At 40.2% G+C, this 13,687-nt stretch overlaps 1 protein-coding gene across 3 annotated transcripts in view; it reads right to left on the reverse strand.

Annotated features, from left to right (window-relative positions):
- TNFRSF8 (TNF receptor superfamily member 8) overlaps positions 1 to 13,687 on the reverse strand; it is a 31,275-nt gene that overhangs the window by 4,119 nt on the left and 13,469 nt on the right. For 2 of the 3 annotated variants that reach the window (XM_080564096.1, XM_080564097.1), the window contains exons 3-11: positions 7,557 to 7,647; positions 4,835 to 4,960; positions 4,261 to 4,416; positions 4,065 to 4,158; positions 3,335 to 3,615; positions 3,006 to 3,116; positions 2,430 to 2,468; positions 1,241 to 1,290; positions 238 to 445 (exon numbers count right to left, since the gene is read on the reverse strand). In XM_080564096.1, coding sequence (XP_080420222.1) covers positions 238 to 445; positions 1,241 to 1,290; positions 2,430 to 2,468; positions 3,006 to 3,116; positions 3,335 to 3,615; positions 4,065 to 4,158; positions 4,261 to 4,416; positions 4,835 to 4,960; positions 7,557 to 7,647 — 1,156 coding nt within the window. The remainder of the gene's footprint in view (positions 1 to 237; positions 446 to 1,240; positions 1,291 to 2,429; positions 2,469 to 3,005; positions 3,117 to 3,334; positions 3,616 to 4,064; positions 4,159 to 4,260; positions 4,417 to 4,834; positions 4,961 to 7,556; positions 7,648 to 13,687) is intronic. The other variant, XM_080564098.1, reaches the window with a different exon arrangement.

Here is a 13,687-nt window from a genome sequence, read left to right on the forward strand (position 1 = left end):
AGCCATTATAACCCTTGGATTTGACTCACATAAATAAATAAATACATACATACATACATACATATCCCCCACACATAAAATAACCCAACCTGCATACGGTAAACAGAGTCAAGTGTCCAGGGCCAGCTCTGTTAAGAGCTTTAGATAATTTTCCAGCTTACTAATAATTTCAGATTGATATTATGTGCCTATGGCTTAAAAATGGAAAAAGTAAGAAAAAAAAAAGGCAAGACTTACCAATTCGATTATTTGTGTGGTCTCTCACTCGAGAATCGACAGGGCAATCTGGGGCATTTCCATTGCTCTGTGTCACATCAGTCAGACTCAAATCAGGACTATATGCTTTTTCTGTGCTGGAAACCAAGTTGTTATTGGTTTCCAAAGGAACGTTTCTTTCAATTAGCTCCTTCTCTTCTGGCCCTTGATCAGTAGTAAGCATGATCTTCTGCAAATACAAAGAGAAGAATAGAAATACGGTCAATGCAAAAAGAACACTGTGAAGATTGCAACAGGTCTACTGAATCCTTCTGTAGCAGCCAGAATAACGTAACAGCACCACTGTCACAGGGAGTAAAAAAATTCAAAGTGCCTAACAGATAGAGGAACTTAAGTTCCTTTGAATTAGGTTCCTGTATTACTTAAGGCCATATTTAAAAATAGCATTCCTAAGCTAAATGCACAGATATTTTTTTTTTTTTTGGTGAGATTTGCAAGAATGTACCTTACTTCCACTGAAATCTAGTTTCCTGAACCTGTGTGGATGCTTTGGTAAATTCCACTTGCCTCGTCTGCAATTTAGATGCTGACGAACCTTTGTAAATCTGCTTATTTGTCATTCTGACTTTTTGTCGCATGTCTTATACTGTATGTTCTGTTGTAGAGTGTGCTACCCTGCAATACAGTAGCAGTTGCATTCTGGGGGCTGAGGCTCAGTGGCACCTTTCAGCAAATAATATAACATCAGTAAGAAAGATAGATTCTGGAGGTAAGAATTTGAAGGGATTTGGTTCAGGAAAAACTTTAAGAAGATATTTTCCAAATTTATATACTCCCTTCAGAAGCAAAACTGGCAGAAACACATTATTTAACACTACGTTAAACGGAGCCCAAGACATGAAAGTAGCAATCCCTAGTACGTCTCATCTCTGCACCTAGATGATCACAGGTTACAGAGAAAATTACAAATAAAAAGGCTGGCACTTTTTAACAGAATATTTAAAAAATATTGTTAACTATTTACATTGGAAAAGAAAGTGATCTGTTTCGGAATACCGTTCACCAGATCAGAACCTGCAATGGAAAGAAAAATTATCAGAAGAGAATTCACAGCAATCACAAGAATATTAATATTTTCTCTGAAATATCACCCACCCACGTCCTAAACTACTCTACAGCCTAACTCACCTGTATCTTTCTTTCTTTACCACAGAGGACACACTTCAATGGTAGGGGGGAGGTGAACCAGTGACACATTGCTGCCAACCATGTGAGGTCCTATCACTTTCCACACACCAAAACTGGTGTTCACCTAATCACATCATGAACTGATTAACCTTTCTAAAGAAGCAGAAGACTGTCTTATCAAAATAAATAAATTAAAAAATAAAAAGTGAACAGCTTTCTACTGGATTAACAAGTTGCATCAAGTCATTTTGTGGTCAGATTAATACAAAGAGGGTGGGATTTTATGCAAGGATGGAGGAAGGGAACACTGGGGAAAGAAGGGAGGTGGGAAGAAGGGAGTGTACAGCATCCTTTTACAATACCACGAAGCTAGCTAGACAGGCTTGGGCCTACTAACTAATTTAGCTCTGACATGCAGCCACCTTTATTCTCAACACCAGCTCTATAATGCTGCAGAGCAACAGTTCCTAATGTGTAAAGCAAACCAGGGAGCAACAATTCCACTTTGAGAAAGTTGAGCTCATGTGAGAGGTGTTAAATCATATTCCTGAATAAATGAGTGAAAAATGCTCTGATGTTCAGTGATCAGAAATATCTACCACAATAGATGAGAATAGAGCAGTCAGTGGAAGTGGCAATGCTAAGAGGGGATTAGTTAATTAAGCAAAATGTATGTAATCTAGGAGATATGTATAGGTCTCGTTTTTGGGAACACACCTTCCCAGGTTTGAGTGCCCAGAAATGAACCTGACATTTTTCCAGCAAAGCCTCCCCACACTGCTGCATCACCCAGTCACTCAGGTACAATGGGAAAAAATTGCCATCTAGTGGCTTGTCACATTCACAGCAGTACTTGCCTACACAGGACAGACCACAGGACTGGCCTTTTGCATGTCTACAGGTACATACGCTTGACTTAAATTGGTTCCATGTTTTAAAGTTTCATAAATTAAAACCCCACATTAAAACTAGCCATTTATTCATTAATCATATGTATTACAATTTGTGGTCAGTCAGTCACTCACCGTGAGATCTGATCCTGGATTTGTGTGGAGTGAGATGTGCTGATAAAATAAAACATTCGTTTAACAAAACTCATCGTGGAGCACAGGGACTATAACAGCTTTACCACACCCACAGGTCTACAAGCAACCTACAAATTGCACATCCTGCTTTCTACAAAAGAGGGAATGTAGTTATGCAGGCACGCCCCACGTGCAACTCTATGCAAAGCTACAGAGAGTCACAATCGGTAAACAGGTTCCAAGTCCAACCCTCCCCTGGGAAGCAGAAAATACTTGCAAAAGACTTCAGGCATCATTTAATATTAGTGTCTGCACTGAGAGAAAAAATCACCGGTTACCATTTCCTCACCCAGCTTGTAGCATCTTCCTCCATAAATTCACAGCTGCTTCAGTCTTTTTCTAAGGTTCTCCAACATGCTGCACAGATTGCCTAGAACATTTGGCCTGTCTTCACCAGGGCTAGTAAATATAGTCTCCCCTACTGGCCTCCATAAAATTTTAGGATATTATAGTTCCCAGGTGGCATGTCCTTGGAGGTTAAACAGCATGCTATGTGTTACAACTTTAAAAACTCACGTTTTCCTTTGAGGATGAGGATTCGTTTCTTGCAAATCTTCCATTTCCAGAACAACAGCATGCCCACAAGTAGCAGCATCACAGAGAGAACCACTCCCCAAACAAGACCTACTGTTCAGAAGGGGAAAGGGAGGACAGAGAGGTAAAGAAAAGGCAGAGTACTGCCTTTTCTGTCAGCACTGCCTACTGTCAGTAGATCTGTGTGTTTGATGGATATCATTTTAAAAGTCATAAGGGTTTTGCAGGAAGCTCCCATATAAAAATTGCTTTTACTAAAGATACATCCAAATAAAATATGCTAGAAAGAGTAAATGCTTTATCTTCGTTACCTCCTGTTGTTGTCTCCCCCTTGTCTGAGGTGGGAAGCGTGCCAGCCAGAGCATTCTCGTTGGGAGTAGAACTGGGGTTTTCAGTTGTTGCAGCACTTAAAAGAATACTAGAAATAGTGACCAAGTTCGCCTCAAGCCTCAGTAGGTCAGAGTTACTTGTTTCATTGCTGAATCTGGTGGAGAAAGTGCCTGGGGTGAGGTAGGTGGGCAATTGGTCCAGGCAAACCTGATCATGTGTGGCATTTCCTTTGCTTTGTGCTACTTTGTTTAACTTGGCACAGCTAGGGAATGAAAGAGAGAACAGTGTATCAGCGCTGAAAGAAAATGCTCTGATCTATGGTAAGGTGTTCTGTATGGCAAACATCACTTTTGGTCATTTTTGTACCATGTGCATTTATTGCTTTTAGTCAGGAAGTCATTAACTTCCTTCTCACCTCTGTGGCACTGATTCTTAACCTGGATGCAAACCTGAAAATCACTTGTGCATGTAATCTAACCATATGCAGAGCGCTGAAAATGAGGCAAGGGAGACTCCTTCCTTCCTTCAGTACAGAGCTCTGCAAAAAGCATAACGAGGGGCCTTCAAAACTCTGCACATAGGCTCAAAGCTATCCCATTGCCTCTAAAATGAATTTGTACACTTTGCACCACAAAAAGTGACAGAAGTCCCTTCGGGTCTTTTATTAGCTTCTGCTAATCAGTTAAACACTTTCAAAAGCTATGGACTTACTCAGTATGGGGCTTGCAGATGTCAGTGCTGGAGTTTTGGTCAGAGAAGGTCCCAGGGGGGCATTCTTCACAAGAAACATCAGTTGTTGAGGTGCCTGAATAAAAACAATGACTGCTGACTGACTAACCAAAATGCCATAGTTCCAGGACTATGGCCAAGATCAGAAAAGACAAACTAGATAGGGAGGAATTCCTACCTCTGACTTTAACTCCAAAACCAGGCTTGCAGGCAGTGTGCTGCTGGCATCGCATGCAGGTGTACTTAACAGCGGTTTGACAGAACAGACCTGGTCGGCACTCACACACGCGGCTAGAATTGAAGGAGCAGGGCACTTTCTCCACAAGGTCAGATTCTGCAGGAAAGAAACAGATGGAGTAACAAAGGATCACCCTGCAAGGAAAAGGCAAAGCAGGGGGCAAAGCTGAGCAACAGCAGTTCAAAGGCTTGGGAAGCAGAACGGGCTGCTGGCACTCTGCGATGGCAATTTAAGTCACGAACAATTGGACAAAGCTGTAGACAATAGTTTGTAATAGAAGGCAGAAAGCAGAAACCAGACTTGGATGGCATTAGATGCGAGAATTTTCAGGCAGTCCCAGGCCAAACAAGAAATGGTATTCATTATGTGCAAGTTAGCATTCTGCTCTCTAGAACAGTAGCCAAGGACAGATAACTTTGCTGCTGGAAATTCTAAATTAATAAAATACTAATAAAGAGAATATTTAGAGTGGCTCTAATGGTAAAGTATGTGTGATAAAAAGTAAACCAACTACCTTTTGTACATGACACACAAGCGTCACAATGTGGCTTTTGGGATTCTTCATTCAGATATTGCTCAGGTCCACATCTCATGCAGTCTTCATCTGGGTCCGTGGGACATGCTTTCTTTTTAGCATACCCTGGAGAAAGAAAAGCAAACTGTGGAGGATACCTGTTCAGAAACCTCCCCAGTTTTCACGCCCATTCCACTGGGGTGGGGGTGTGTGAGTGAATAGCTGTGTGGTGCTTAGCTGCCTGCCAGGTTAAACCACACTGGTAAGGAAAAGTGACAGCTGCAGAAGCAAAAGGAAAAGCTAAAGCAGCAACATAAAGATAGAGTTGAATGTTGAATGTTTCATAAGTAGTAAACAAGAGAGAAATGTATCCCATTTTCAGCACCAGACCACACCACCTAGTTATAAAGGGTTAATTAACCACAGGGATGGAAGACCTGGCAGGAAAATAACTCACCTACTATTTGCTTTGGCAAGCATGGTGTAGGAGTATAAGTAAAACCAGCTATGCTATATTTGGCCCTACAAATACCACCAGACAAGCTTCAAACACATCGCTCATACCTCCTCAAAACTACTTGCCTGAGATTATCCTTTTGAAGGTTGGGGCTGACTGCTGGAGTGGTTTCAATCTCAACACTCAAGCTGCAGGCAAGTTACCTCCACGTGTGTGTTATTTCCTTCCTCCTCCCACAATGTCCCAAAAGCTTGAACTACAGTCATTTGAGACTTCCTGTACACATGAAACGGGAAATTTCCCACTCTCTTGGGGGATGTGTGCCCCAGGTAGATTAGCTTTGAAGCTTGCCCATTCATGTCTTCTGGTACTGTCCTTCACTGTGTTAATAGCTCAACAACCAGACCAAAGCCTAAGCAGAAGGAATACCAGCTGCAATCGTATGTACAGAAAAATGTACTAAAGGTAAGTAGATGAAACAAGTGTTTTCCTTTTTTGAGTATGTGTGTTCATTCACTCCTGAGGATTTGCTGTTAACTGTGAGCAGGAAATTATCTTCAGTGTTGAATGCAATACTATCTGGTGGAGCTGGATATCTGATTTAGAGTCTAAAAGCAAAAGCAACAACAACAACAGCCCCAAAAACAACAACAAAAGATAAAAAGATAAAATACAAACAAAATAAACAGAAGTAAGGTGGAACATCATTATTTCATGTGAAAGTCTCTATTCCTTCCCTTGAGAGGGGGCTTTTTTCTGTTCTGTGATGACAGAAAGATAGTGTTCTTCTGGTGTCCCAGGTATGAAGTCTCATTTTACCTGAAGAAGAATTAAGCACCTGAGAAGAAATGTGGCAATTGTAGAAATCGATTAGAATGATCTTATGAGGTTTGGTTTAAAGTTTACATTGAAATTGAGCTTGAAATGAACTTTGAAACAGATGATGTGGCTTACACTTGAGCCAGCGTGCTCAGATGGAAAGCTCTACATCTGCAGGTTGGAACACCAAGGAAAGCAAAGCCAGACTGCATCAAGACTCTAATACGCTCACTTTGATTAAATGGAATTTTAGAAAAGCTACTCTTTGCAACGAGAAGTTGAGTTAGTAGCAGATATGAATGGGTTATTGTCTGAAGGAGTAGTGGAAGATTAAAATGATAAAAGATTATTATGAGTTTTTGTTGTGGAGGAGACCCTGGAGGATGGCAAGAGATGTCCAAGACTGACATTAGGATGTGGCAAAAAAATGAGTTTTAAGAATAAGCAGAGGTGAAATGCTTGTGAATTACAGCTCTTTACAGCTAGATGCAGATCAGATCTTTGCTTTTCACAAGACCATACCATGTGGGACATTTTGCAAAGTATGGTTTTGAAGGAGAAAAGAGCTTCTTTGCTTGGAACTGGCTCAGAGTTCTTGCCCCTTTTCCTCTTTTACAGGACCAGTTTCTCCATCCCTTGGTCTTGCTTTCTCATACATTTTCTGAATGATTCTAGTGATGTGCCCAGAAGCAGTACAGGATGTCCCTGATATAACTGCATGCGAATGCTAGCAACCAAGCACGAAACCTCTTTGTATTATTAGAGCACACATAAATGTCAAAAATTTCCTTTCCAAAAAAAGAAAGAGAGAAGAGAGAGAGAGAGAAGAGAAAACATTTCTGAAAGAAGAGATTGATGATGGTGAAGTACCATAAAATGTCCCACCCACCGAGTTTCAGACATTTCCAGAACCCTTGTCTCACTAAGTTGTTTCCTGCTTCTGAGCTCACATGCCTCCGACTCACAGCTAGCTTCTGGCAAAGCTTACTCTGTCCCCTGACGAGTGAATGTTCCACTCCTCATGTGAGATGCTTTCTAAAGTGGTTTGAATATGAGGATAATGACAGATTTTCTGCACAATCATTTTATACTTTGTGTCTCTGATCAGAAACATCTTCAGCCTAATATCATTACGCTGCTTCACACCCTGAGGCAAACTGAAATTAATTCTTACATCTGCTACTTCTAGCTACATCTGAGTGTCAAGTCAATCAATTAAAAAAATAATAATCGCAAGTTATCTTGTTTGCAATTTACAGACTGTTTGAATGTAGACTGAACAGGAGCAGGGAAGTGGAGAACAAATTCCCATCTGGATCCACACCAGATCACGGTTCACCAAACTGCACTTCAGGGTCAAAATGCAATTCTGGAGATATACAAGGTTCATACTACACCTATGAGAAAGGCTCCATGTTAATTTGACTGAATCATAAACATACTGACCTGAGGGGCACCGGTAACAGCACCTTTGTAAAGTTTCATCATAGAACCAATTCCTGAGTGTATCACAGGAACCAGATGAGGTGAGTGATGGCTAGAAATTTAAACAGAGAAAAGACACAATTAGAAAACAATTAGGGCAGATCCCAGTACTGGTCTTGAATTCTGGTGACTACAAATGGTAGGGAAAAGTCTACAGATTTTTGACAATTCAACCATCCTCCAAAACATCTAGATAACTGCTGTCCATAAAGTTCAGCAAAGATAGCAATATTCAGTGTATTTAGCAATAATTCAGTATGTATCTTCAATTAGCAGGCTTGTCCCTGAAAGTGATTCAAACATAGGGAACGAATACTGTGGCTCAACCTTTTCATCAAGCATTTCAGAACTGAGAAATTAACTCCTTGTTTCATGCAACAAAATGTGTAGTGGCATTGTCCTACCAAAATGGTTTTTAGCCAATGCTCTAGACACTCTTTGAAACTTAGGTACAAGATAGTAAAGATTACCAAGATAAGCTTGTGCAGCAGTCCACCTCTCCTTTAGAAACCTTGTTGCAGTTAACAAATGAAAAAAGGCTAAAAACCACTGTCCTTAAAATGATCCCATCTTGACTTAAGAACTTTTTAGAAAATAAAAAAAAAAAAAATCCCCGAATATCTGTATTAGATTTCCAGCTCTGCACAGAAATGAGAAGTGGTGCCATAGTGAACATCATCTAAGGCTAGCTAAATTGGCTGTAACCCACAAAGCTAATTCTTTAAATTTACAGTTGTTTGTATATTGGTTCTACACATCCTGTCACTTTTGTTAACCCTACGCATCTGTACTTCTAGGCGTCTTTGAATCTGTTTTCATAGTTCTTCCTGTTTGTTTACCCTACTGTGCTTAGCTGCTTTCACGCTATTTATCAATGCAGCAAACAAATCTTTCTGTTCAGTTATTTATCCACTCACAGCATCTGAGTTTAGCAACCTAAAGATATGTTTACTGTAAACCAATACATTCTTTCACTTTTCATAAAAAAATAAAATATTTTAAATCCTTTTAAAAGGATAAATCCTACACTGAGAACAAGTGGCTTTTGCCTTAGTAATAAAGCTGCAAATATTTATTCACGCAGTGAAGCCCTTATTCAAATAATTAATCCCACTACTTCTGTGAGTTAAGGTTTTCAGGAGCAACCTTCAATTTGATTACATAACTGATACTTGTTTAGATTAAAAATAAAAAAAGCCACAACAGTTCTAATATTAGCTTAGAAAAAATCACTCTGCTATGAACTGTACCAAAAAGCAGATAATAAGGCTTCATTTACATACAGCAGGGTGACTAGGTACTGTGGGAAATTACAGCACTCAGGTTTTCTGATGAGAAAGTCTGATTTTTGAATTTGGCATCTCCCCTAATAATCCCCTACAAACATTGTTATCTGATAATTTCATTTTCATTATTTGCTGCTAGAAGTAAATGGCAACTTTTTTCTGTAAAGACTGAATCAGCAGATTCTCCAGAGATTTTCCCACAGGATACTGGTAGGACAGTTAACAAATATTTTAAGAAATGTACATCCCACCTTCTGAAGGTGAATTTCCCACCAGCCTCAAAAAGAATACCTAATGCCTCCTACTGCCTTTGTATGCCAGGTAGAATCTTACTAACTGATCTCAAAACCATAGTCTCCTGTTTAATGCGCTGTTCTTTTCATGGCTGGACCATAAAAAAAAAAAGGAAAAAGTTAAATAACTTGCCCCAGGTTGTATGAGAAAACAGGAACTTTCAGTTGAGGAGGAAATTAACAGAAGTACAAGAAATAGAAACACATTGAAACCATTAAATTTCATTGAGCTCTGATAACAGAACTGAGAAATCCTGCCTCACATTTGTGCACTAACCACTAGGCCACAGAGCCTCCCTGCAAAGCATTTTTTTCTACCTTATTGCACGGGGGAAATAGCAGAGGTCTGGTTGCTCAGCCCGACTCAAGTCAAGTTTACAAATGTGTACCCTGTATTTGTCTTTTCTGAAGAGGAAGCCTCAGACTATAGGAAAAGGAAGTGGAATCTCCTTCCATCTGTGTGTAGAAGCACCCCAGTTAGCCAGCCATCTAAGACTAAATTAAATAACAGGAAATGACACAATGAGACCAGTCACACTTAGACACGGGGTTATTTAGGAGTCATTTCAGGGGTATGAAGTGGACTGACTAGGTTTATAAAGAAAAATTAAGAAACACCAGCATCCTCGCTATATCTAAATTATCCTGGATTAGTTTCTCTTTAAGATCTGTAAAACACCACCACAAAAACCCGATCTTCTCTTCCTGGTTCTCTTAGAAAACCAACTCTGCCTTCAAATGATGCTGAACTTTAAAACAGAATGGGGACACAATTCTTGAATGATATAAACATATAAACCTACAGCATATAAACTTACAGATTATTTAATTGCGTCTTTAGGGGGTCAAAGGAATAATCTCTGCGTACAAGTGTGACTGAAGAGCTGCTTTTTAAAAAGGGATCTTGTCTGAAATACTGAAATCCCAAGCTGAGGACAAGATGCTGCTCTTAGGTAACGTGGTGCAAATCCCGATTATTAATTTTCCCCTGATGCTAGTGCTGTGATAAACTACTGCCTGAATTACACGTAACTACTGCACAACTATGTCAATATACATATGAAAGTCCACAACACTTTTTTTCTTTCCACAAGAGGGCAGCTATATACTACAGCCTACTAGATGCTCCGTAGCATACTCCATAACACCTGTAGCTTCACAACAAATGCTGCTGTGAAGCATCCAGTTACAAGCACGGCTCTGAAGCCACCTGTACGAGGCAATACCAAGGTGCTCTGCTGTAAAAGGTCATTTTAACAAATCATAACATGTACAGTTCTACATCTGAGAAACCACCTTCTGAGCCCACCACTTCTAATTCATAGCTACCTGCACAATGTCTTTCGTAAGCTCCATTTCAAGTTTTCATGCATCATATAGAATAAAAAAATCTTGCCGTAAGACCATTCTCCACCCTAAACTCCCATGAGTTTGTGGAGGAATGAAACAACTCAGTGCCCAAAAACATGCCTTGAAGGAATGGCAGAGGTGAAGGGCCAAGGTCTCAAAAGATGTCAGCCTTCCATAAAATGACGGTGCTATCTAGGCTACTAGATTAGATTAGGCTACTTTTGGGAAAAAAGTAAAGAAATGTCAGCCATAAAAAGATAATGTAATCGTTTTATTTTTCTGTGTGCAGTGAATGTCAGAGTAATAAGTGAACTAAAATGAAAGATAGCAAGCTAGACATATTGTGTAGAAAGGGAACAAAAATATGCATTATTAGTGGGTAGCAAAAGGCCTGAACTGAGGTAATTTACCCACTCAGTGACTGAATATGCAAATTACCTCAGTTTCACCACCTGTAACTACTCTTCCCACATGTGAAATACCACGTCTTAAATCTCTTCTACAGTTAGGGTGCAAGTTTGCAGTAGGAAGTCACCTTGTTTGACTTCTGAGATTTTGATGAGCTCAGTAGCTCAAATTAGGAAGAGATCGCTGGAAACAATTCAACAAGAAGCACAGGGGATTCTGGATTGCAGCTTTACCAGTCTCTCTCCCTTCGTGATTCAGTACTTCTGGAAAGTTGCATGTTCTTGATTTGACCAGCATCTTAAATCCTTAGGTCACTGTGCAGGAAGATTCAAAGTGATAGGACCGATGTGGTGTTTTGTTTTTTTTTTTTGGTGGTGGTGGGTTTTTTTGTTGTGTTTTTTTTTTGGTTCTTGGGGGCAGAAGGGGTGGTTCGTTCCTCAACTATTGGCTACTTCTTAATGGCAGAAGACTAGACTTCACCCACCAAATCCATCCAAATTTGTAAGGGCTGCAAAATACTTACTGCATGCTTGTTTCACTGTTCCAGGACAGAATGCATACTGTCAGTCACCAATAGAGCTGAAAACACTTCTTACCCTGCTTACGCTAGTAGTTCAATTGCTAAGGTGAGGCCAACACCTATTAGGCTACGTTAGTATGCTACAGCAGAATTTATACCTTGTGTTCTCTCAAGCTTTTCCAGTGAAACATAAAACCATCTGCCCAGTCCAAAACGGGTATGCAATTTGCTCAGAAGTTGTCCTGTTACACTGCAGCTATAAAGGAATCTGGTGACGGCACATACTGGTTCTTTTTAGGTGAGGGAAATTCTGAGGAAAATTCCCACCAGTGGCAGCAGCATTGATCTCCCCAGCATACATACTGAGGCTAGACATGTTTTGAGCTGCGTTACCAAAAGCTGCAGCTGTGAGAGCCTGCGCAGCTGGGTTTCCAGAATTGTGACTGAGCTGATGGTAGCCAACAATACAAGATTTTAAAGAAAATGTCCCTCTTACCATGCCTTAATCAGAACAGGCATCACCTAAAAGAAGGGAAGGAATCATGAGGACAGTGAGGAGAAAAGGGAAAAACTCATGTAAAAAGTAGTGCTTTGTCATACCAGAGCTCAAGAAGATGACATAGGAAAGAAAAGCGCATATGCTCTCACTGCTCTCCTTGCCGAGAAAAATCTCAGCATGAAGACATTTTTGATATATTTCTGGTGCTATTTCTCCTGGCTCCAAAACACTTTTAGAAATAGTCAATTAGCCAGTGAGAAGAGATTCACTTAATCATTTTTGTTTCTTATTGCTTATTTTGTGGGAAGGATGTGGATGTGATAGTTCCCCCCTTTTCCTGAAATGCCTAGAAACACCGAAGAATGTGGTATAATTCATATTCATCAGCAACTAGGTTGTGGCTTTGCTTCATCAAGGAAACCTCCACTAAGTTTTACAGAACAAAGAGAAGTTACTGTCCTCATTTCTGCAAGGGCAGAATTCTGCAATATTGTATTTCCCAAGACAGACAGAAACAGGACTCAGCATCTTTACCCAGAGAAATTCAAAATCCTAGCACAATTTCACTTTTTAAGGCAGCATCTGCAACACCTTCTAGTGTTCCCTGAAAAACATGGAAGCAAACAGTTCATTGAAGAAACACTGAATTTTATCCTAATGATATGTATTACCGTCCAACAGTCAAAAAGCAATATATATAAGTATGCCATTTGAATCCCTAAAATCCTTACCTCCTGTCTAGCCCATACCTGTAATCTGGGAGTAAAATCAACCAGTGAGAGAAAAAAAACAAACAGCCATCACACCTCTATCTCTACTTGTAAAGTTCTTTTAGTATGTATGTAAAATACTAAAACTTTAACATTCAAGAGAGATCACAGCAGTATTGGGGGCTGTGGGTGAGGAATCCAAACACTGATGGAGAGCCCGTCTTTGTCCTTCCTGCTGCTTCTAAGGAAACTGTACGAACGGATCTGTGCTAAGAATGGACCAGCAACATGGAAATACGTGTCTACTGCAATTATGCTAATCCTGCTAATCTCTTTGCCATCCCAGGATGCAATCCCACTTCCTCTCTTGCTTCTTACACACGTTTTCCTTCCCCTCTAACTCCTTGACTGTTTAAGGCAGACCAATTATGTTTTCAGAGCACGAATCAGTTCTAGGAGCTGATTTGATTGAAAACTGCTTTTAGAATTGGTGAAGTTGGATTTTCAGGAGGTTACTGCACTGGAACAATGCACCCTGTGGCTGCACATTCATTTCACTCAGGGCGGAAGAGTCGGTGGCATTGTGTAGCCAGAAGCAGGGCCTCCCCTTTGCGTGACTGTTGTTGCACACGCCCGTAACACAAAACCTCACGGATATTATTTCTGGATCTACTATCTCAGACTTGTTTTGATCTGGATTGGACTTGAGGACACAGTGTAGAGTTACTGTGTCTTCACGCCAGTTGTAGAAGAACAGCTAAATATTTGAACAAGAAGGTAAGCTGTTATAGTAAACAATTGCCAGTGCAGCAGAAAGCCTGCCACGACAATGTTAATCCGTTCACATTTTTGGAACAAATTTGAACAAGCCATGTGTCTATACCAGGTTAGTACCTTGTACCTGCTTTTGCTCTAATGCCAGGAACTCTTCAATTCAGTTTAGCATCCTGTTAAATTGGAAGGAGATAGAGACTGAATTTCACGAATCCTTCTATGAATGCAGTTAAATAAAGGTTTCTGATATAG

This window comes from Anser brachyrhynchus, assembly GCF_964034855.1.
Source record: "Anser brachyrhynchus genome assembly, chromosome: 21".
NCBI classification, from domain to species: domain Eukaryota; kingdom Metazoa; phylum Chordata; class Aves; order Anseriformes; family Anatidae; genus Anser; species Anser brachyrhynchus.